Source organism: Canis lupus, chromosome 18, assembly GCF_048164855.1.
Source record: "Canis lupus baileyi chromosome 18, mCanLup2.hap1, whole genome shotgun sequence".
NCBI classification, from domain to species: Eukaryota; Metazoa; Chordata; class Mammalia; order Carnivora; family Canidae; genus Canis; species Canis lupus.
The window spans coordinates 1,732,812-1,756,152 of NC_132855.1; the positions used below are offsets into that span (position 1 = coordinate 1,732,812).

Here is a 23,341-nt window from a genome sequence, read left to right on the forward strand (position 1 = left end):
ACTTTAGTCATTGCCAGTTATAAATAGTCTCATTTTTAATATAAAGACTTGGGTCTATTCACTAAAAGTTTAATTTCATATTGGATCCAAAGCTTTCCCAAGGGAAATGATTCCTGGCCCCTAGAGTTTATGATGGATAGAGAGAGTAATAGGTTTAATCCTGAGGTAGCTCTCAGTTCCTGGCCTCTGGTCAGTCAGGCAAACACTAATCTAGTTGTCACCGTGGAGGGATTTTGTAGATGTAATCACAGTCCAAAATTGGTTGACCCTAAATTAGGGAGATTAAATCTAGGTCCAGGGAAGACAGAGAGACAAATCCTGAGAGTGATTCAAGGTGCAGGAGATTCTCCATTACTGGCTTAGGAGACAGAAGGACCCACATGGCAAGGAATGCATGCGGCCCCTGGATGTGGTGAGCAGCCCTCAACAGACCAATAGCAAGGAAATGGAAACTTCAGTCCTACAGCCACAAGGACCTGAATTCTGTAGCAGCCTCAGTGAGTTTGGAAATTCATGCTTCCCCAGGCCCTCAGATAGAAATTGCGTCTGACTGACACCTAAACTCACTCCTAAATTCATGCCTCTTGGGACGCCTGGATGGCTCAGCAGTTGAGTGTAAGCCTTTGGTTCAGGTCATGATCCTGGAGCCCCTGGATCGAATCCCACATCGGGCTCCCTGCAGGGAGCCTGCTTCTCCCTCTGCCTGGGTCTCTGCCTCTCTCTCAGTGTCTCTCATAAATAAATAAATAAAATCTTTTAAATAAATAAATAAATAAATTCACACCTTTTGATTTGGGACAGGAGGAAGGAGAGGAGAAAAGCAATCTCCTTGTCAGGAGTCATCACTATTGGTCTAGCTCATCATCTACTCTTGGTGTAGACTGAGGACTCCTCAAATAAGCCTTGATGGTGAAGCCGTCTGGAGCCCTGAGAGTCTCAGCTGCCCTTTCCACTGGATCCTGACATAATCATAGTCGCAGGGACCGTTTTTTCCCATGCTGTGTCCCTGATAAACCTTCTCTGAACCTAGTTTCTTCTACCTTCTACAGCTTTGACTTCAGAATACTTGCGGTCCTAAGATATATACCTCAATGCCTCTAAGTCAGATAAACCTCTAGCCCCTTGCCCCTTCTGAGCTCGTGGGCCTCACCAGCCCCCATGTCTCTGAGAGCCTTTCTCCTTCTCTGGTAGCGCAAGGCTGAGCAGACTTCTGACCAGGTAAAGAAGCACCTTTATCTCTGTCTTGAAATCGTCTCCAGACGTCACAGGTGATTACCTCAGACAGGAAGAATTGGGGCCTCCTCTTCCTTCCTCCCTTGGGAGCAGAGGGGAGTAGGTGGCCTGTCCTCACGAGGACTGCAAGCCCTATGGGTCACTGGTCTTTGCAACCAGTGCCCTCACACCTGCCTTGCTGCTGAGGAAGTAAACATCTGAGGCTAAGAAGGAGGCTTTCTTTTTACTGAAACATAAAGGATTTAGAAAGTGCATTATTGGGTAACCTTCAGGGCCAGGAATGACGCCATCATTATTCTGCTACAAATGTAATGATGCACTTCAGCATTTTTTAAATAGAGCACCATAACTTAAAAAAATAGCACATATAGTTAATTTTGTATCTAGCCTGGAAGTGTCGTTTAGTTTTATAAATATTAATTAAGAATCTTCTAGGCAGGAGCACCCGGGTGGCTCAGTCAGTGAAGCCTCTGACTCTTGATTTCTGCTCAGGTCATGATCTCAGGGTTGTGGGTTAGAGCCCCACATCGAGCCTTGCATTATGTTCTGTGCTGGGTGTGGAGCCTGCTTGGGATTCTCTCTCTCCCTCTCTCTTTGTGCTCCCCCTTCCCCCACCACTGTCACATGCTCTCTCTCTCCTCCCCCCAAAAAGAAGAAGAAGAAGAAGAACAACAACAACAACAACAAACACCTTCCAGGCCTTGTGCTAGACGAGGTGATCAAAGATCTAGGTTTTGACCTAGAGAAACTCTATGTATGTGTGTGTGTGTGTGAAATGCATGTACAAGTGCAAGTAAAAAAGAGAATGAAAGAGTAGAGAGAATGAGAGAGAGAGAGAGAGAGGCAAAGCGATAGCACAGAGACGGAGAGTAAGCTCCAGGAACAGATTATTAACTAGTGTCCTGGTAAAGACGCCCGCAGTGATTTCACATCTTGAACAACACCATGCTCCTAGGTAGGGGAATCCACTGTGTTTAAAATAAGATCCAAATGAGGTCATGAGTGCTTCTTCTGGTAAAATATAAGCAGTTTCATTTAAAAATACACTTAACCTAAACCTTTTAGGATTTAAACATGTCTATTCCTCCAAATATTTCTAAGCATAATGAAATCTGTATACTTAGCCTAACGAATCCATATGCTTTTCTTTGGTTTTGAAAAATCAAAATACAACAAAACAAAAAGTGAATAAACAAGCAGCAACTTCTGACCAAGTCAGAGGCCTCTGATTTCCTGAGAAGCGGGATCTCACCGAGAGGAGACCATCGATCTCTACCCTCTGATCTCGGGACAGTTTTGAAAAATCTGAGCTTTTCAAATTAGAAAGATGAATTGCAGGGATGCCTTTTACTCTTTTTTGAACGTGAAATTTAAACTTTATAACATTTGTTATTAAAATATAAAAAGTGAAATCTTTATTCTGCGGGTCTGCAAAAGCAACTTTTGAAGTAGGATATATCTATCAACATGCTTATTAGAGGCATTTTTTTCCTTACAGTTTTGGAGAGAGCCTGAAACCCCATGCCAGTATGGTTTAGATATTCATAATTGTTTACACATGTTCCAATAACAAAATATATTTGGGGGGTTGGTGTTTTACTTTTAGGATTTGGGACAGCTGGAAATTATTATTATTATGGTTAAAAGTGTTCTTACTGGGTAATGGTGTTAAAAAGAATATAATCTTTCAGATGCCTCCTTCTAACACGGAACACATATTATTTTATTAAGTTGGATTAAATACAGATTGGCTATTGTCTGGTCAGTTACACGTAAAGGTATCTAAGGAAATGGGTTCTCAGAAAAAGCATCAAATAGAACATGACTGAGGTTTATTATTATCGATATCGTTACTGTCACACAGAAAAACCTTAGTCCTCCTTCTAAGGGCTGGAGGGTTAGTATTCCACACACTGCAGTGACAGATTCTAATGAAATATTTAAGAAATGGGAGATTGTTTCCAATCAGATACAACCTATCAAATACCTTGGAGATGTGCTAAAAATTCTTTTGATATTTGCCTATCCAGAAAAAAAAAAAAAAAAAGAGTGATTAATAAGGGAATCTGTAGCTCCCAGAACCCAGAGTGTTTCTTGTAAGGAGCCAGACTATATTAAGAGCCAAGAGGAAGCAAGGTTCAAAGGAAATTCATCTAATATTTGTGCTCTGGTTATGAAAGGGGTGAGAGGCTGTTCATCAGCAGCATGTGGCCAGTTGGCAAGGAGGGCTGTGGGCCAGCCGGGGGGGTTAGTGCATCACAGACGGACTTAGCACGGCAAAGAGGATGCCAGAGAGTCCGACGCTGTGCAGGCTATTTTGGGGGCTTTCCGTGAATCATTTTTTCATTCTGTGCCAGTGTTGACGTAGACAAATGTGTCTGTTGATTGGCTATTGAAGACTTGCAGATTGCCGCAGTAAGTCTCATCTTTGGGGACATGGCTCCCAAGAAGGATTTTTTTTTTAATGATTGACAACTACCTCTAAATATAATGCCTTGTTTTCATCAAACAATTTTTATTTACAGTTTTTGTATTTTGTTGTATCAAGAGGATGCCACTAAGACTTAACAAAGAAGGATAGGAAAACAGCAGAGTGCAGATTCTAGAGAGGAAAGAGAGATTTCTTTTTTAGTCGAGCAGAGTGATCAGCAAATCTGCAATTGATCATTCATTTAACACACTTAGAAACAGCAATTTTGCGCTGGAGACCTAAGGATATGGAGCTGGTCAAGGTCGCAGGAAACGTGTCTAGGTCTGGATTCCAAAAGCCCTTTTACATTAGGTACAACTGCTAAGCATCAAAAGGTTTAATGACCAGCCCGTAGGTTCTAATCCTCATTCTGCTCCTTCCTGGCAACGAAACTCGGTGAATTATTAAGGACGGATCGTCGCAAGTTACTGAAGTTTATTCACATGCAAGATGAGGGGTCAGATGGCCAAGATCTCCCCAGCTCTGAAGTTTAGTGTGACATTGGAATACAAGATTCACAGATGGCGTTACAATAAATACACCTGCTGCCCACGGAGCTACGGGTCAACCCCACAGCTAGAGACACGCCTGGCCACTCACACCCTCCTCTATTGGTATCTTCCCCGTTAAGAGCCTGGGCCACTGAGGCCTTTCCCAAACCCCACAAAACCATGGCACAGTCTTCTGGCATCTTCAGCCCCTTCCCCACGACCCTTTTCACTGTATTAAACATCATTATGTTAGCAGGATTTGGGGATATTCTCTATAACCTCACCTCACTTGTAAATTTTCTTTTATAGGAAAAAAAAATAAATACACATTCTAAACAATAACCTACAAATTAATTTTTGGGGTCTTTTGGAAAGTCTTTTGGAAACCATATATTTATTTCAGCATCTAGTTCTGGAGTGGGCTGTGGCGGCTGAGAGTAGAGTTTGTAGGTAGCAGAGCCTGCTCCAGGAGGTAGCGCAGGTCTGGGACCAGCTGCCTGGGCTCCAGAACAGGCCCTGCTCCCCGGAAGCTACGTGACTGTGGGCTTGTTCTCTGTCCCTGCATTTCTCCAGCTGCAGAATCATCGGGCATTACCGGAGGATCGGCCTGTCAGCGTTTTGTTTGGAGAACTGAGTGAATGGATGTTAGGCAATTAGAGGAGGGCCTGGCACACAGCAAACAGCGACTAGAGACCCCGTGTGTTTTAAATAGTCTCAGAGGTGGAAAGATCTCTCATCTGTGAAGGTGTCTTAGCATTTGGGAAATACCCAAAAGTCATTTGGAACAAAGTCTGATCTTAAACAAGCGGGGGAAGCGTTTAGCGGTTCGGGTTGAACTTACGGTGTGAGTGCCCAGAATGGAACACCTTGTGTCATTTAGATCATTATCAGGGACGAATATGCCCGTTGCCTTTTGAAGGGATGGCTTCCCAAAGTGACAGGGTTGTTTGAAAAGAGAGGACACATACTACAAAATCAAGCTACATTACAATTATACCTCTGTCTGATGCTGCCCAGGCATCTTTGCCGTGTGCTGCTCATTTATAAAACTGGCCCAGGGCACATCGATCTCCTCACCGTTAATGGGACCCACCAGGTAATATCTGTGAAGGGATGCTTCTGTGTTTGGCAAGGAAACATTTCCCCTCTTTTTGTGAAAACACTCTCTAATTCTCAGTCTCTCAACGAAACTGTGAACACGATGACGTACAAAATTTGTTGTGCGACTATCAAAATTAAAACAAGCTTGGAACAGATTTCACACTTAATTCTGGAAGTTTTGTTTTATTACATTTACCATAAAATTTATTGTATAATTTAGCACTGGTGGTTGTTCTGCAAAGCCCTTCATGTTTTTATATCTTATTAAATCTAAACTTACATATAAGCAATTAAAAAATCTCCAATTCAGTTTACTGGGCCTCAGTTTTTTAAAAAGCCTGCTTTAAACTTTCCTCCTTATACCAACCTGAAGACATTTTATTTGTCTATTTATGTTTTGCAAACTTGTATATTGAGCTCTGTCGGTGCTTAGGCACTACACCAAATGCCAACGACATTAACTCAGTTTTTCCTGAAAACCACTCTATGGGATCAGTACCACGATAGCCCTATATGAGGGGTGAGAACCTGCCCCCGTTCTCCAACATGTAAGTGATGAACTGTGACTCAAAATCGGACTGTACGAGTGATATTTTGATCAAAGTATTTAAGAAAGGTTATTCCACTTAAAGAAAAAAATCTCCCTTCCTGGGGTTTCTTAAACCTATGAAATCTGGACCTCGTAACTGCACAGTACTTTAACTTTAAAATAACCTATGAGGTCTGGAAAAATCATTCTCAAGCATTCAGGGTGGGAGGGGGGGATGGGGCGGACGAGGTAAAAACCCAGGAATGTCAGTGGAAGTCTGCCTCACATTGCTGAAGCATGAGATCCTAAAGAGTTGGGGGGCCACTGGGGTGGAGAGACCTGGTCTGCTTTGAAGAATGAGGTCATGCTCAATGTTTTAAACTCATTAGTCCTGCCTAAAAAAAGGATGTGGATGAAAAAGGAAAAAAAAAAAAAAAGACAAATTAGCATCATTTTCAAAAGAAGTTAAATATGTCAGGCAGTAAAGTGTCCTAATTCTGCCTTCAGGGAACATGTGTCACATCCACTTGTAGTTCTGCAATCGGTGAAACCATCTGCAAGGAATACCCCGTCCCTCATTCTTGTTCCTACAACACACGCTTATTGAAGGAAACGTTACAGTTGGTCAGATACATGTGGAAATTTTCTTAGCATTACCTAATTACGCCATTGGGCCAACGTGTCTTTGAACAAAACACAATTTGTTCTAGCCTAATGAGACAGAGCACGTCAGTGACTTTGACTAATGAGGGCAATATAAACAGTCCAAATAACATATTCTTAATTTTCCCTGTGTTTCCAGGACCACCATTACCTACAACTCATAACCGCCTTCGGAGTCTGTGAGAAGAGGACAATGGCCAGGTGGCTCCTCCCAGATGCTTGTTCCCAAGGCAATATTGGCTCTGGTGGCATTTTGCTCGGAGATCCACGATAACTGCCGATTCTCAGTGCTAACAGAGATCATTGAAAAGCCACACATAATTCCCAAATGGTATATGGTTATACAGATACTAATTTTTTTTTATCATGAAAACAACAAATGAAATAACATGTATAAACACTTAGGGGAGTTTCTAGGACAAAGTAGGTGCTCAATAAGCTGAACTATAATCATGTGGATGAACGCCAGAAGTGAAACCGTCCTTATTCTGCTTGTTGCTGCTGGTGATAATCTGCATCCAATTGTGAGTTACTGGGATAAGAACTGTTTACCCAAGGCTTTTCATAAGTTTGAAACTGTATACGGCATTGTGCCTACGTGTGTATTATTGCTTGGAACAAGGGGTCAAAACTTTCATCAGATATTCAAAAGGGTACCTTGCTTCCTACAAAAGGTTAAATAAAGACCATGGGCCCACAGGAATCATTCGCTTTAACTTGTCTTATAAAGAGCCAAAATCTGTTTTTGGATGAAGCCAAAAATGTGTTGTTTTTTTTTTTTCTTTTTTTAACACGAGTCATTTTGTAGGCTTAGTTTGGTAGATGGAAGAACTAATCCAGCGCCCAGGTTCTCTCCCCTCTCTTACCACCAACCTCCCTATCCTGCTGTGTACCTTTATTAGAGTTAGTTTGGACTTGAGAAATGGGGGAAGAAATGGAGAAAGAGAGATAAAAGATGTAGAGGCCCTTCAGAGCAATTAAATTCCACAAAGATGTGGGTATGAGGAATTGGAGCTTTCAAAAAGAAACCCCATTTATCTGCTCCCCTGTTAGCCACGACCTCCCTCAACATTTCAAATGTCACATTTGATATCTGGTCACTCTAACAGAATATTTCATTTAAAGGCCTGCCAGGGTTCTTTTCTATCTCCCTGTGCAGTTCACAAACCGGAAGACTGAGTCTTAGAACGCCGAAACATAGACTTCCAATGAAAATCAGTGTTCGTATACAGCCACGGGCTGTCCTCCGAGAGACTTCTGGATGCTGAAGCCAGGAAGATCCCATTCTCCTCCACATTATCTCGGTGCTGCTGCACTAATGGTAGTAAAAGTTTGTTTCTTCTTGTAAAGGAAGCAGATGTGACTTCGAGAAACATGGAGAACAGATGTGCTGAGCAAAAGTTTTTATTTAAATGGTAATTTAGCTGACCGTAAGTTACATCAACCCATGAGGTGAGTGTTTAACACAGCTCTTTTTCACCAATTCAGAAAGATAATTTATATAAGCACTAAAATAGATCATGAACTAAAGAACACACTCCTCTCATCTTCACTTGCTTTTTAAGAAAACGATGCTAAATAAAAATTCCTAAGCCTCAGATGTATACGAATGCTTATTGGCCACTGAGGAGGCTACTGCAATCAAAATGTCTGGGTGTGCAAACTGCTCGTGGAAATAACATTTCACTCCCCTCACCGTGGCATAGGCCCTTGCAGAATGCTGGTAAAGGTGTGCTCAGTCCCTGCACACAGAACCTAAAACACCTGCAAAGGGCTAAGTGTTTAAGTAGGGAGCGCTTGACAAGACTTGAAAGAATGCCTATGGCCCGGGTCATTGATGACGGTATGGATGCCTTTGCCATCCGTCCCTCAGAGTGAGGGAGAAGAGCAGGGCCAAATCCTCTATTATGCACCACAGGAATCATGCCTACAGCACACAGCACTAATTTTAGGAGCCCGAGAAAATGCTGGAATTTCCTTTATACTTAGAAGAAAAAAAAAAACTAAACTCTTCAAAGTGTGCACGTGTGTGAGTACATGCACCTCTTTATACCAACACAGTTGCAAAATATAACGTTAAGTAATTCTTTCGTGGAAGAAGGGATCCAGAAAGGCAAGAGTGCCTAGGACTGGTGACCATCTGGAATGCAACTGTGTGGATCAGCCCAGGCCACTTGCTCTCCTATTTAATTCCCAACCAGCTCTTCCCGTCCCAATTCCTTTACAATTCTAGCATCCTCTCAGCTCTACAGTCAACTCATCTTCAACAAAGCGGGAAAGACTATCCACTGGAAAAAGGACAGTCTCTTCAATCAATGGTGCTGGGGAAATTAGCCAGCCACGTGCAGAAGAGCGAAACTAAACCATTCTCTCACACCAGACACAAAGATAAACTCAAAATGGATGAAAGATCTAAATGTGAGACAAGATTCCATCAAAATCCTAGAGAACACAGGCAACACCCTTTCTGAACTCAGCCACAGTAACTTCTTGCAAGATACATCCACGAAGGCAAGAGAAACAAAAGCAAAAATGAACTATTGGGACTTCATCAAGATAAATAACTTCTGCACAGCAAACAAAACAAAACAAAACAAAAAACAGTCAACAAAACTAAAAGACAACCTACAGAATGGGAGAAGATATTTGCAAATGACCTATCAGATCAAGGGCTAGTATCCAAGATCTGTAAAGAACTTATTAAAATCAGATAATCCAATCATGAAATGGGCAGAAGACATGAACAGACATTTCTCCAAAGAAGACACACACGGCCAACAAGCACATGAGAAAATGCTCTGCATCACCTGCATTCAGAGAAATACAAATCAAAACCACAATGAGATCCCACCTCACACCAGTGAGAATGGGGGAAATTAACAAGACAGGAAATAACAAATGTTGGAGAGGATGTGAGAAGTGAGAACCCTCTTGCACTGTTGGTGGGAATGTGAACTGGTGCAGCCACTCTGGAAAGCTGTGTGGAGGTTCCTCAAAGAGGTAAAAATAGATCTGCCCTACGACCCAGCAATTGCACTGTTGGGGATTTACCCCAAAGATACAGATGCAGTAAAACGCCGGGACACCTGCACCTCGATGTTCACAGCAGCAATGTCCACAGTAGCCACACTGCGGGTGGAGCCTCGGTGTCCGACAGATGATGGATAAAGAAGATGTGGACTATGTATACAGTGGAATATTCCTCAGCCATTAGAAATGACAAATACCCACCACTTGCTTCAACGTGGATGGACCTGGAGGGTATTATGCTGAGTGAAGGAAGTCAGTCGGAGAAGGACGATCATCACACGGTCTCACTAATACAGGGAATAGAAGAAATAGTGAAAGGGATTTATAGGGAAAGGAGAGGAACTGAGTGGGGAAAATCAGAGAGGAAGACAAACCATGAGAGACTCCTAACTCTCGGAAACGAACAAGGGGAAGTGGAAGGGGAGGTGGGTGAGGGGGATGGGGTAACTGGGTGACGCACACTGAGGGGGGCACTTGATGGGATGAGCACTGGGTGTTATGCTATATGTGGGCAAACTGAATTTAAATTAAAAAAAAAAATTCTAGCATCCTCACTGTTATCAACTCCTACTTCTTCTGCTGTTCTTTTTCATCCTTCTTTTGTTCTCCTTCTCTATACACCCAGAGAGGTAAGCCTGAGAGGTGCATCTGGACAAAAAGAATTTTCATGATGATGATGATTGTGATGATAATTGAATATTGACTGAGCACTTGATCATATACTAGGCTTGGGATCAAACTTTGCATTTATCAACTGGTTAATTCTCAGAACAATTCTCTGAGACAGGTTCTCTCACTAGTTCTAGTCTTAGATAAAGAAACTGAGGTTCAGAGAGCTTCGCTGCCCCGCACTAGGAGACACAGCACATTAGACCAGTTAGAAGCAGAGCCAGGACTGAAACCCAGGCTTGCCTGATAGCAGTGATGGGCATGAGCCTTGGACTCCATGGCTTTCAACCACTGGTTAGGAGAATGGCCTGACGCAATTTGCTAAGATGCAAAATTTGCTCTAATAAAATCATCTCGACAGAGACAACGGACTTTTATGTTGTTGATAGAGCAAGAAAAAATTCTGAGATTCTCTCCCACATGTGTAAATTAACTAAATGCAGTGTTCAATCCCAGCATTCAGGAACCTACTAATTTTCACTCGTTAAAGGCAGAGAGATACCATAATGAATCACTTAAGGTGGAAACAAACACGCGAAGAATCTGTTCTTAATACCTCTGAGACATATCACCAAAATATAAAACCCTTAAAATTAAATATAAAAATATACATTAATTAATACAAATAGAAATAAATGAGTACCTAAATTTGTAAATGAATATAAAAAAACGTTAAATATCACAAGACAGAATTTTCTCGTAGAAGGGAATAGGGTGAAGCAGACAATAAAAGTCATCCATGTTATCTTATCTGTTTGTTGTGAGGATTAAATAAGAGTAGGAAAGTAAGGTCCTTTCACATTGATGAATGTCATTGTAGTATCATCAAATTGTCAGTTCCACAATAGTTCTTCTCACTATTAAAAAGTACACATGAACAAAGGGTTTTTTAAGTTTTGAAAAACTATATTGTGGATGTTTTTAATAGAAACAATTAGTAAGTTGTGTTAAACAGTGAGAAAGATTAACTAGAAATCGCTAATGTGTAATCAAGCGTAATATTCAAAAATCCTCCGCATTGGAAAACATCTTAACAATGATAGTAAACATAGTAGTTTGGCTAAGTAGAATTCCAATACATAAAATATTAAACCTGACTTAAATATTGGGACCAAGAAAGACAGCCAGATATGAGGATATATATGTGTCTAGTAAAATATTAGATGTGAGCTCTAAAACTTTTCCAATGAAGCTCTGATTCTATCACATTCCTCATCAAAATAAGGATTATGAAAACCTCAGAATTTTGCAGTGATTCTAGAACATTATAAAAATTATCATTTGTACATAACCATGAAAACAAGTTCTACTAAACTAAATTCTAACAGGTTAAATTCTGGCCAAACGAATTTCCTAAACAGGTTAATTAGATTATGAGTGTAGTAAGAGTTTTGGATTCTACAGTCCAGAGTAATGATAAAGGGGGTCAATTTGAGGTCTGTCAGACTTGTATTCAAATACCACCTTCACTACTTAATTACACATGTTTTAAAGCCTTACGTCCTCCATAAGTTAAAGGTTGGGACAGTTATCACCAGTGTTTAAAGTTGTGAAGAACGTCAAATAAGATAAAAAAGTAAAGTGCTTAGCATCATATCTGGCACGTAATGAAAGTTCTCCTGATGTTGCACAGTATCTCCCATAATATATGACATATTTGTAAGAGCAAAGTGCATAGCAGATAATTAATACGGAGTCATTGGTTGGGAGGCTTCCATTACAACACAGGCTCTATTGCTGAAAAATTGAATCACATACTTCGGGTGTACTGGGGTAGGCAAGGTAACTGAAAATGACAAAAATGAGTATTTAATAGACATTACGACGTTGGAAATGGACAAAGGGGCTTTTTTGTCATCAATAAATGCTCTTCTTTTATTGTGTTTGCTAAAATATTAGACAATTATCACATGAATTGTTTTGTAAACTTTGTGTTGAGAAACAGTACAAAAATAAGTGGGAGAATTGTAATGCATTTCCAAATGCTGTAATTGGAGTCATTTAATAGCTCAGCATATAGATCACTAATTAATTTTTTTTAATAAGACAGCAAATGTCAGTTTTAAATCGATAACTAAATGCTGGGCAAGACTTTTTTTTTTTAAACAGAATTTTTTTTCTTTCCTCGGTACTTTTCCTTTATTAATTGTAATTTATTTTAAAATGAAGGCCGTTTCTAACAAACGGATCCCTGAAATGTAGTCTCCTACGCTTCTGCTATATGACCTTTCTGTAGATTTTATTTATGGCCTTATTCTGGCACAACGCTTTGGAGGCAAAATGTATATATATGAGACCATAGATCATTTACACAAATCCATTTCCATGGATGCTATATTGTTATCCTTGTCAAAACTTTTTGATTTGGAAAGAGATATTAAAAGAAATATCTCCCCATATGTGTTTTAATTTCCTTAGAACATAAATATATTTTATTAATTCCAAAGCATGACATATTCCAGCCATAATAACAGTTTATTGCTTTCTAAATCTTTCTTCCTAACAGCAAAACATTATGCTATTTATAGGTAAATCAAAATGAAATAACAGTGTAGGTATGTTATATGACTTTTTATGTTTCATTAAGAATCATGTTTTCTATAATTGAATGCATATTTCTGATTATAATACATTAGAAAAGATGGCAAATTAATGAGAAGCATAAAGAGCTATCATAGTGGTATTTGCTGACTACAGAGATGATTAAAAATACAAGGATGAGATAAGAGACGAGTGATTCTTCAACTTTCAACATGGAAGGATTACCTCTAACCTATTCATACTTAGAGTAAATCCACTACAGATTTACTAGATTTACTAGTGGAAAGTAGAAAAGCAGGCCTGTTATTGGTATGTATCAGTAGTTCTCAACTGGGGTCAATTTTGCCCCCCAGGTGATGTTTGGCAATGTCTGGAGACATTTTTGGTTGTCACAATTTGGAAAAGGTATACTTCTGGAACCTACTGGGTAGAAGCCAGGCTGCAAAATATTCTACGGTGCACAGGATAGTTCCCCAAAACAAAAAAATTATCCAGCCCTGATATTGACATTGCTGAGGTTGAAAAGCCCTGGTCCAAATCTAGTTGTTTTGTATCAGTTATGTAAATTGGTCCTTTCTACCTCACTGGAAATAGCTAAAGTATGAGCTGCCTCTGTGGCAGCCATGTACGAAATCCAACAGGAAATATAATTAGAAACAGACACTAAAATAGTGAATTATGGCTAAGTAGGTATTTTACAGTATTTGATCATATGAATGATACAAAACACCCATGACAACTTAATTAGATTATCTTTTTTATTCACCAAAATGTCAAAGTAATTGATTTTTGGATTGGTATGCCTTATATTTACTTTCCCTTCACTGCTAGTTGACTTTCAGTGAAATGATAAAATGAATAGCTGATAACCAGAAAGTGGGAGAATGGGAGAAGGAGAAATTAGGAGGCTTGATTAACCACAGATTGGACACTCTTTGGGGGGTATTTTAATGTAGATCTCCTTTTAGGTTTGTTTAAAAATTAATAATGGAGTCCAATAGGACAAAATATAATTTAAAATATAAGGAAGAAATGTAATTTTTCCCTTTAACCAGCAAATAAAATATAAAGTTTAATTCATTTCCTCTGGTTTGCCACATATACACTTTAGGGGTTCAGATAGAATGGTCTACCATTTAATATGCAATGGTCTGACTCTGGACATCAACCTAAGAATATAGTAGGTCACTAAATTTGTTGATAAAAAAGAAAAATGACAATTTGGAAGACTAAACATTCATGAGTCTCATAATGTATATCTGTTTAACTATCAATTTAGAAACTCTGATAGGAGTTCCAAAATTACATCTTTCCTTCTCTGTATTCTGAACTTCATGATGGGATCAGCTTGCAGTGAAACCTAAAGACGCTAATGAGATTAAGCATAAAGAAGAAAAAAGGGCAAGGTCTCTGGATGAGAACTGTCACTGGAGCCTGGGATGAGAAAAATCTAACCTCTGTTATGGACTCCTCCAGTTCCTCAGGCCACTCGTGCCTCGTTAGGTGTCTAAACCAATCCTTATTATTCATTCATTATCTCTTCAGTCATTTGACAGTTTGTAAAAGGAAGGCTAAAAAAATACTAGTGCTTATTAGACACTGTGCCATGTTATAGTACTGCTGGGGGACCACACATCAATTTTAAATTAAAACCTTCTGGAAAGAATTCTTCTAAATGACTGAAATAGTTTTCTGCAATCATCTGTAGGGTATATCCCACAAGAATTTTCTAATATATTTCTTCATGTTATATTAACAAATTCCTAATATAATCCATTGTCTAAGGTAATTGCATGGTAATTAACTTAATTTTGATGAATGTAATGTTTGAGAAGAGACGCATGTCTTGGGAGATAATACATACTTCCCCACTAATGTTTTCCTCTTATATTATTGAAGCATAGTTTATATTCAGTATATATAACTTACATATGGCAAAATGCATGTATATCATATTCTATATACAATAAGTTGCACAAATCTTAAGGACATAGTTAACTGAATATTTTCTATATCTCTACACCACCTGGTTATGTATGTCACCACCATCCAGACGGGGAAGCAGGTCTGGGGTGCAGTGAGCAGGCCAGGTTAGCAGGAGCATAAAACACGCTCTGACAAATAATGGCGAGAGAAGAGAGCACTTCTCTGGCCGCTGCCTTTAAGGAAACATGGCATTCATCCCACTCACGGAGGCTCAGTCAGCTCCTTCTCTCGCAACAGATCATAACCAGTCCTCTGTGCCTCAACGCTCCCAACAGGTTGTCAGTCACTGAGATGTGCCATATTTGCAATTATGCTTTCTGAGTGAATCAGGAGATGTGATAATATCAATTACTACTTCCCCAGAAGCACCTATAGTGAGGGGACATGATGTGAGGAGACGTGGAAGGTCGTACCTGGAATCTTAACCGAGAGAAGAAACAGAGGAGAGAACCACCAAATTGGACAAAGCCTCTGGGTAACATTCCCCCTCCAAGATCGGCAGACTGCAAAACGGCATGTGTTGCTCACGAGACAAACTACGGCCTTTAGGAATGAGTAAGATACAAGAAGTGCAGGAAAAAATCAATCTACTCAAGCAAATTTAATTCCCTTCGTCTGGTATCCCTTCCACAAAATAGCTTCATAAATTTTTCTCTAATTCTTTAAAATCAACTCCACTGAACCTAGTTTAAAGTTTCAGAGTAGATTCAGGTACAATTCCAAGAAACACAGCACAATTTCACATGGAAGTGTAAAATCAAACGCAAAATCAATTTTGTAACTCAGTGTGAGTACTCAAGACATTTCTTTCAATATTAACTACAGTACGTCCACTGAACACAATGTGTGTGTGTGGGGGGGTAGCCAGCACACTAAAAAGAAAACCACTCACAACAAGGTATCTCACATCCCTGGCTGGGACTCTTGCTCTTTTGAAATGAGACCACAGTTTGGATTTGTAAGCATACATTTTTTTTCCCCTAACAATTTGCATATGGCATTTTTCACCTAGGTCAACAGGCCACTCCCAGTTCAACGCGAGTGCAAATGTAGAATTCACCTACCTGCACAAAACCGCATGCTGTGAAGTCCTCAAACAAGGGCAGACTTGGACGGTCTTCTCTGTAGATGGTGAGTTTGTATGTGATCAGGGTCTCGCCCTGTGCTGGAGATTCATCCACCACAAGCATTGAGATTTTGTTCATTCCCAAACCCAGAGGGTAGTTAGCAAAGCTAGAGGAAGAGAGAGAAAGAAACATTCATTCATACATACATATAAATAAATGATAAACACCAACTAAAACTAATTTAGTTTATTAAATGCCTATAATGTGTACACAAAAGCAGGTCAGGTCTGTACAACTTCATATGAAACTTAAAATATGGAAAAAAAATGTGTATTTTGGTATGCCGGCAATTCTCTTGCAGGGCAAGTCATGTCCTCCCTCAATCACTGGGAAGGAAACTAGTATTTATGAACCACTTCTCAGGGTCATACATTATCTCATTCAATACTCACAACAAGTCTATGCCCAAAGTCCCATGGTAGAGTCATAGCTAGGACCTAGGTTGGTCTGACTTGAATCCTCTTTTCTTCCTACTAGACTCTCTTGGCTCCCAGGGATCCAAATGCATTTCCTTCCCTATAGCATGGGGACACGAGTATCTTCCTTGCCACCAACATGGCATGTAATAAAGTTCTATCTTCTGTTCAAGATTATAAACACAAGAAACAAAGAAAGTTCTGGTGACTCTCAGAAGAGTTAATAGAAAAAAAATCCCATGAAACTAGGAAAGTTAGTGTCAGTATGTCCATAAATTGTCACCAAAATGTTTATTCAGCTCCTGAATGTTCAAAACTTTGAGGAGCTGGGATAGGGTAGAAGGAAGCTACCCCTAATGAATCTTTTTAATATTTCAATTAGCAATAATCACACCTCGGATAAACCTCACTGGCTACGATACTGCCACTGCGCAAAGCTCTTTTTAACATTTCAAATCACAAGATCCTCTCTTGTTACAACACTATGACAAAGAGTAGATACAAAGATTGCTAACAGAGTACCCAGAATCTATAAAGAACTCGTCAAACTCAACACCCCAAAACTAAATAATCCAGTTAAGAAATGGGCAGAAAACATGAACAGACATTTTTCCAAAGAAGACATCCAGATGGCCAACAGACACATGGGAAGGTGCTCCACATCCCTGATCATCAGGGAAATGCAAATCAAAACCACAATGAGACACCACCTCACAGCCCTCAGAAGGGCTAAAATTAACACAGGAAATGACAAATGTTGGCGAGGATGTGGAGAAAGGGGAACCCTCTTGCACTGCGGGTGGGGATGCAAACTGGCACAGCCACTGTGGAGAGCAGTATGGGGGGTCCTCAAAGAGTTAGAAATGATGCAGCAATTGCACTACTGGGTATTTACCCAAAGGATGCAAAAATATTGATTTGAACGGGTACATGGACCCCGATGTTTATAGCAGCATTATCAACGAAAGCGTATCTATCAACTGAGGAATAAAGAAGATGTGATGTATGTAAATATATATATATATATTACATAATAATATATATATTATATAATATACAAAATGGAATATTACTCAGCCATAAAAAGGCATGAAATCTTGCCATTCTCAACACATGGATGGAGCTAAAGGGTACTATGCTGAGTGAAATAAATCAGCCAGAGAAAGACAAATACCATATAATTTCACTCATATGTGGAATTTAAGAAACAAAACAGATGAACATAGAGAAGGGAAAAAAAGAAAGAGGGAAGCAAACTGTGAGACTCCTAACAATAGAAAAGAAACGGAGGGTTGATGGAGGGAGGTGAGGGGGGATGGACTAGATGGGGGATGGGTGTTGAGGAGGGCACTTGTGATGAGCTCTGGGTGTTATATGCGAGGGATGAATCTCTAAATTCTGCACCTGAAACCCATTTTACCATCTACGTTAACTAATGAGAATTGAAATAAAAACTTGAAACCAAAGATGGCCAACATCAGTAGAGCACTGATATGTCCCCTTTTTGTTTGTCTTGTGTTTTACGACATGACATCTGCGAAGTGGAAGGGTTTCACACCCTGGCAATCTCTCCAACTGATCTCATGCTTCAGCTTTTCTGAACCTTCAAAGGTTGCTTCAGAGACCTGCTTCCCACCACGGTGTCTCCGCTCAGCCCTGGTCAGCGGCCCCGTACCTGGGCCTGGCCCGATCATGCAGGTACACCTTGCACTGACACTTAGAAGTCTCTGCGCCAATTGTCACTGTTACCACATCAAATGGGACTTCAGAGTAATAATCTTTGATCTTCGGGTTAAATTCAGGGTTTAGTTCCAAACGTGGATGTGTGAGGATCTGCTTGATATAACACTGTGTGTCATCTGTCAAAACACAAGAAAACAAAACAAAACAAAAATGGCAAACAAAAGATAACTGTGACATGGATGAATGTTTAAAAATCATATGTGATTAAAGTCTTTTTTTTTTTTTTAAATCCTTTGAACAGCCTTAGTGATCACGGCTGATTTTCCACTTGGCACTCTGGTCTTATTTGATTTGTGGCTTCAGCTGGATTTTCTGTTTTTCAAGTTTTGTAGAGCTTGCCTTATATAACAGCTGTTGACGTTAGTTGGCATTACACAGATGATAAGATTTTGTTCAGCCGTTAGAAGTTTAAAGGCAGTGAGGAGGTGGGGAAATGTCTCACCGGTGGATTGATAACATTTCCGTGGCATTTAGTGAATCTGTCAAGCAACGGGTAAATGGGGGCGGTGACTCTGTGAAGTCAGAACAGAAGGGCACCAGCAGGGAATGAGGAAAATTTCTTAATAGGGAGAGTCATTAAACTGCCATTGGGTTGATAGAGCAGCTTACAGGCAGTAGGGTGGAGTGAAGAATGTGAAATCCAATATTATACCAAACACTCAGATACAAAAACAGCAGCAGGACATCCTGAGACCCCCCCACCTCCCTGCCCTGGTCACCCCAACCCAAGAGAGTGCCCTAGAGTATGAGAAGGAAATGTTATCCTCTGCTCAATCCTGTCGCAGAACCTAGCAGATTGCTTGGCTGCAAGGATGCCGGTGGGGGGGGGGGGGAAGGGGGGCGGGGGCGGGGGCAGGCACGGCTCAGGGGTTGAGCACCTGCCTTCGGCTCAGATCACGATCCCGGGTCCCGGGTTCGAGTCCCACGTCCGGCTCCTCACAGGGAGCCTGCTTCTCCCTCTGCCTGTGGCTCTGCCTCTCTCTGTGTGTCTCATGAATAAATAAAATCTTATAAAAAAGAAATAAACAGGCTGGAGTCTAAAGACACAAAGGACCATTTCCTGGGTAGAAAGGAAGTCCAAACACTTGCATTACATTCTTACGTTCAAAACCAGTTAAATGAATAACGAAGTAGATTATTTTTTTCAGACTAGTAACCACAGACGATGGACTTTCACTTGAGATGATATATTTTTACAAAACAGTCACTGAGAGTTAATTTCCCTGCAGTTTACACTTTGACTTAATGGTGGAAGTTTCCAGTGGGGTTTGCCTGTCATGACCCTGAAACACAGCCCCACACGAGGCAGAGCGTGTAATTACTCTTACAAGCGAGATTCTAGCAAGTGCTCCTTTTTGGTTTCATCAGAAACTCTCCACCTCTGGCTCAAGCGCTGGGTCCTACACCCCTGCTTGCAAGCTCATCTGGCCAGTGTCAGCTCCACCTGAAGGCCAGTGGGCCGCTGCCTCCAAACACCTGGGCCGGCTGGCATCCTGCCGGGCCCAGCACCCACCTGCCGGGGCCCAGCACCGACTTCCCGGGGCCCAGCACTGACCTGCCGGGGCCCAAGACCCATCTGCCGGGGCCCAGCGCCCACCTCCTGGGGCCCAAGACCCATCTGCCGGGCCTAGTGTCCACCTCCCCGGCCCAGCACCTACTTCCCAGGGCCAAGCGCCCACCTGCTGGGGCCCAGCGCCCACCTGCCAGGGCCCAGCACCCACCTCCAGGGCCCAGCGCCCACCTCCGGGACCCAGCGCCCACCTGCCAGGGCCCAGCACCCACCTCCTGGGGCCCAGCGCCCACCTGCGAGGGCCCAGCACCCACCTCCTGGGGCCCAGCGCCCACCTGCCAGGGCTCAGCACCCACCTCCGGGGCCCAGCACCCACCTGCCGGGCCCAGCCACCTCAGGCCCGCGGAGAGGCCCACGTGGGCCGGGCAGTAGCAGGCTGCTCGACCTACCTGGCAAGTGCATCTGGGAAAGCTGTTGGAAGCTTTGGTGGCTTTTAATGGATTCTCTTAACCGCAGAGTTTTATTGCCCTCTCGAGGGGTAATCATACCTCGTATTAAACACAAGAAAAGCCTTGATGCTGAAGGCTAATCCCACCTGTTTGAAGGCGTCATCGAGTAATTGTTTTAAAATCTTGGATCATGCCCTGAAAGCCGGCAGTTTAATAATTATGCAGACCCAGGCAGGACTAGTTTTTTATCTACACAAAAATAGGAACTAGCCCAAGAGCTTATCTAACATGTTCCCATCCTCTACAGCCGGTTAACTGGGAACGGAATAAAAGTGAGATTATGCCCATATGGTTGTTTCATTTTCTACATCACAGAACAGGAGACCAAAGAGGTGAAGCGGCTTCCACCGCGGAGCCCGCACAGGACAAATGTGCGTTCTCATCTCGCCCCTGCCCCTCCCTCTGTAGCCCAGGCACGGGGCTCCCTGTGTTGCATGTATTTTCCTAGGAGGAAAAGACTGGATGGAAAGTGCAGGCAAGGAGATGGCTAAGTCCTATCTGATATTTTCCCCCGGTCAGTAATACTTTATTTTAAATGCCATTTTTTTCTTTCATTGGATGTACTTGTTGATTCTATTAAACCACATTATTGTGTAACCTCTCAGTCTATCCTGATTTTAATGATACTGTTAGAACATAATGAATGAATTTAACTGCATTTTAGAAGATACAAGTTGGATTTTTTTTAACTGGAAGACTTTTATTTATAGTAAGTTAAACCTTAGTCGATAAATTTTATTTTTGCCAGCTTTTATGTTTTACTGGAATAGATTTCTTGTGAAAGGCTAAATTTTCTAAGTGTATCTTTTATATATATATATATATACACACACACACATACATATACATACATGGCCAAAAATCAAACCTGCCAAGTAGAACCCTTATTTTTCCATCATATTATTATAAAGTATTAAGATAATTTATAAGCTTTAGACAAAGAATTGGAATATCCAGTTTCGTGATCCAGCGCAGCTATTTCATAGCCCTGTGATCTTGGAAAAATCAGATTCTCTAGAATTACATGTTCGCAAGGCCACTGGAATAATACTGACCAGAGTAAAGAAAATTTTTTTTTAATTCTAAAATCTATATACTTGAAATGTGTTACTGTTCTAGTTGGGCTATTTTTCTTGATTATACATTAGTAAAAAATTCATGAACTTTGAGAAAATAAACTGAAAATCAGATTCGAAACTCCCAATTGTTATAAAGAAAATTCAACTCAAATACTATCCCTTACGTCAACAATCTGGCAGAAAGGGAATCCTTGTGGGGTGCTGTAAACCCTAAAAATGGATGTATAAGGCAGATAAGCCCAGCTTATCCACTTGAGCAGCCTCCAAGGCAAAGCCTTAGCACCCTGAGGAGCCCTCAAAATGAGTTTGAAACTTGCTGGCCTTAAACACATAGACATGTTCAAAAATAGAAAATTAAAAATCTTCTTCTTATGCAAAAATGGCAGATATCAACTCATTGAGAAACTTCTAAAAATTTTCTTAAAATACAATATAGTCTAAAAGTACCCGAATATGATAAAACGGTGATTTACTCCAAGTAGGGCTGTGCATCACTATTGATTATGCCACCAAAACACGTTAACCGGGACTCACCATTACTGCAATGGACTTCTTTGGTTTCATTCATAATTTGTCGAATAGCAGCTAAAAAAAGAAAAGTTAATTTCAAATGAAAACTATTAGTCAAAATAAAAAAAAATACATATCCAATAACCTCAGCATGATTAAGTAGAACACGTTTTATTCTTTAACTTTTCCTATATCAAAAAGCACTTCTCGGTTAAACTGAAGGCTATAGTAACACAAGGTATTTGGTTCAAATCTCAGGACAGCAATGATTTCAAACAGGAAAATATTAAGAGAGAAAAACGAATGGTCTAAATGTCATCCATTGCCTGAGGGTGATCTGTCGAGATTCCTTTTAGTTCTATGATTTTGTGACTGTCACATCCCAAATCATTAGAATTACAGATACTTTATCCAGTTGATTCTACTGACATTTCCTCTTTTCTTTTTAAGATTTATTTATTTGTTTATTCATGAGAGACCCAGAGAGAGAGGCAGAGACACAGGCAGAGGGAGAAGCAGGCTCCCCACAGGGAGCCCAATGTGGGACTCGATCCCGAGATCCTAGGATCGTGCCCTGGGCCAAAGGCAGATGCTCCCCCTGAGCCACCCAGGCGTCCCTCCTCTTAAATTTCTGAATCAAACTCAGCTTTTTTCTAAAATCTCCTTAGTAAAGACTAATGGATCCAAGGAATGAATAAAAACACCCAGAGTGCTTAAATCATTCATTTAAAGAGAAACATGATGGGAGTGAGAAAGACAACCAGAATAGTAGTTCTTCACTGGGCTTATTAATTCATTCTATCGAATCAGAGGTTCCCAAACTTTAACATGCCTCAGAGTCACCTGAAGGACTTAAAATATCATCCTGGCCTCCTGCTCAGAGAGGTATGATTCTGACTCAGTAGGTCTGAATGGTCCAAACTGCCCAGATGATGCCGATGTTCCTGGTCTAGGGACCACATACTGAGAACCACAGTCTTGTATTAAACCTTGACTTGTAATAGGAAAATCGTGATTTCTAAAAAGTCGTAGACATGTGGTACTACTTCTTTTCATTTTTTATTCTTAAAATTAGAAAAATTTTCATGTTGTATGATCAACAGCTCAGATGTTCCTTAGAAGGAGAAAATTAGAAAAATAGAGGTAGATCTGGGAAAGAAAATTGCCATTAACTTTCCTTGAGGCCCATGTGGCTTGTAGCCAATTGTTTCACTTAGCAATACACCATACACATCTTTTCATGTCATCGATATTCTTCTGCAATATCAGAATGGCTTTCCAGTATTGTATTGGAAGTCTACGATTTAATTCATTTATCCAATTCACTATCATCACGATAGAAGTAGTTTCTAATTTTTACATTCATTTTTAATAACTTGCTAAACGTTTGTGTACATTCCTAATTATCTCCTTAAAATGAGTATCTAGAGGTGAGATTTCTATGACGTAAGAATGACTCTTTAAAAAAAGGTGTATTTATTTGAGAGACAGAGAGAGAGAACGAGTGGGAGGGTAGAGGGAGAGGGAGAGAGAATCTCAGCAGAGTCTGCGCTGAGTGCGGAGCCTGACCGGGGCCTCGATCCCAGGACCCTGAGATCATGTCCTGAGTGGAAACCAAGAGTCAGATGCTTAACCGACTATACCACCCATGGGCACCTATAAGAACTTTTTTTTTATATATATATATAGTTCTTTTTTTTTTTATGATAGTCACACAGAGAGAGAGAGAGAGAG

General features: G+C 40.8%; 1 protein-coding gene and 1 non-coding gene across 3 annotated transcripts in view; both read right to left on the reverse strand.

Moving 5' to 3' along the window:
• Positions 1 to 23,341, reverse strand: part of CPED1 (cadherin like and PC-esterase domain containing 1) — a 260,855-nt gene that overhangs the window by 107,200 nt on the left and 130,314 nt on the right. For both annotated transcript variants that reach the window (XM_072783304.1, XM_072783303.1), the window contains exons 13-15: positions 21,632 to 21,682; positions 17,932 to 18,115; positions 15,778 to 15,946 (exon numbers count right to left, since the gene is read on the reverse strand). In XM_072783304.1, the coding sequence (XP_072639405.1) occupies positions 15,778 to 15,946; positions 17,932 to 18,115; positions 21,632 to 21,682 (404 nt within the window). The remainder of the gene's footprint in view (positions 1 to 15,777; positions 15,947 to 17,931; positions 18,116 to 21,631; positions 21,683 to 23,341) is intronic.
• LOC140609625 (U4 spliceosomal RNA) lies at positions 16,551 to 16,695 on the reverse strand. Its single transcript, XR_012011389.1, has one exon. It is a non-coding gene; the product is annotated as a U4 spliceosomal RNA (small nuclear RNA).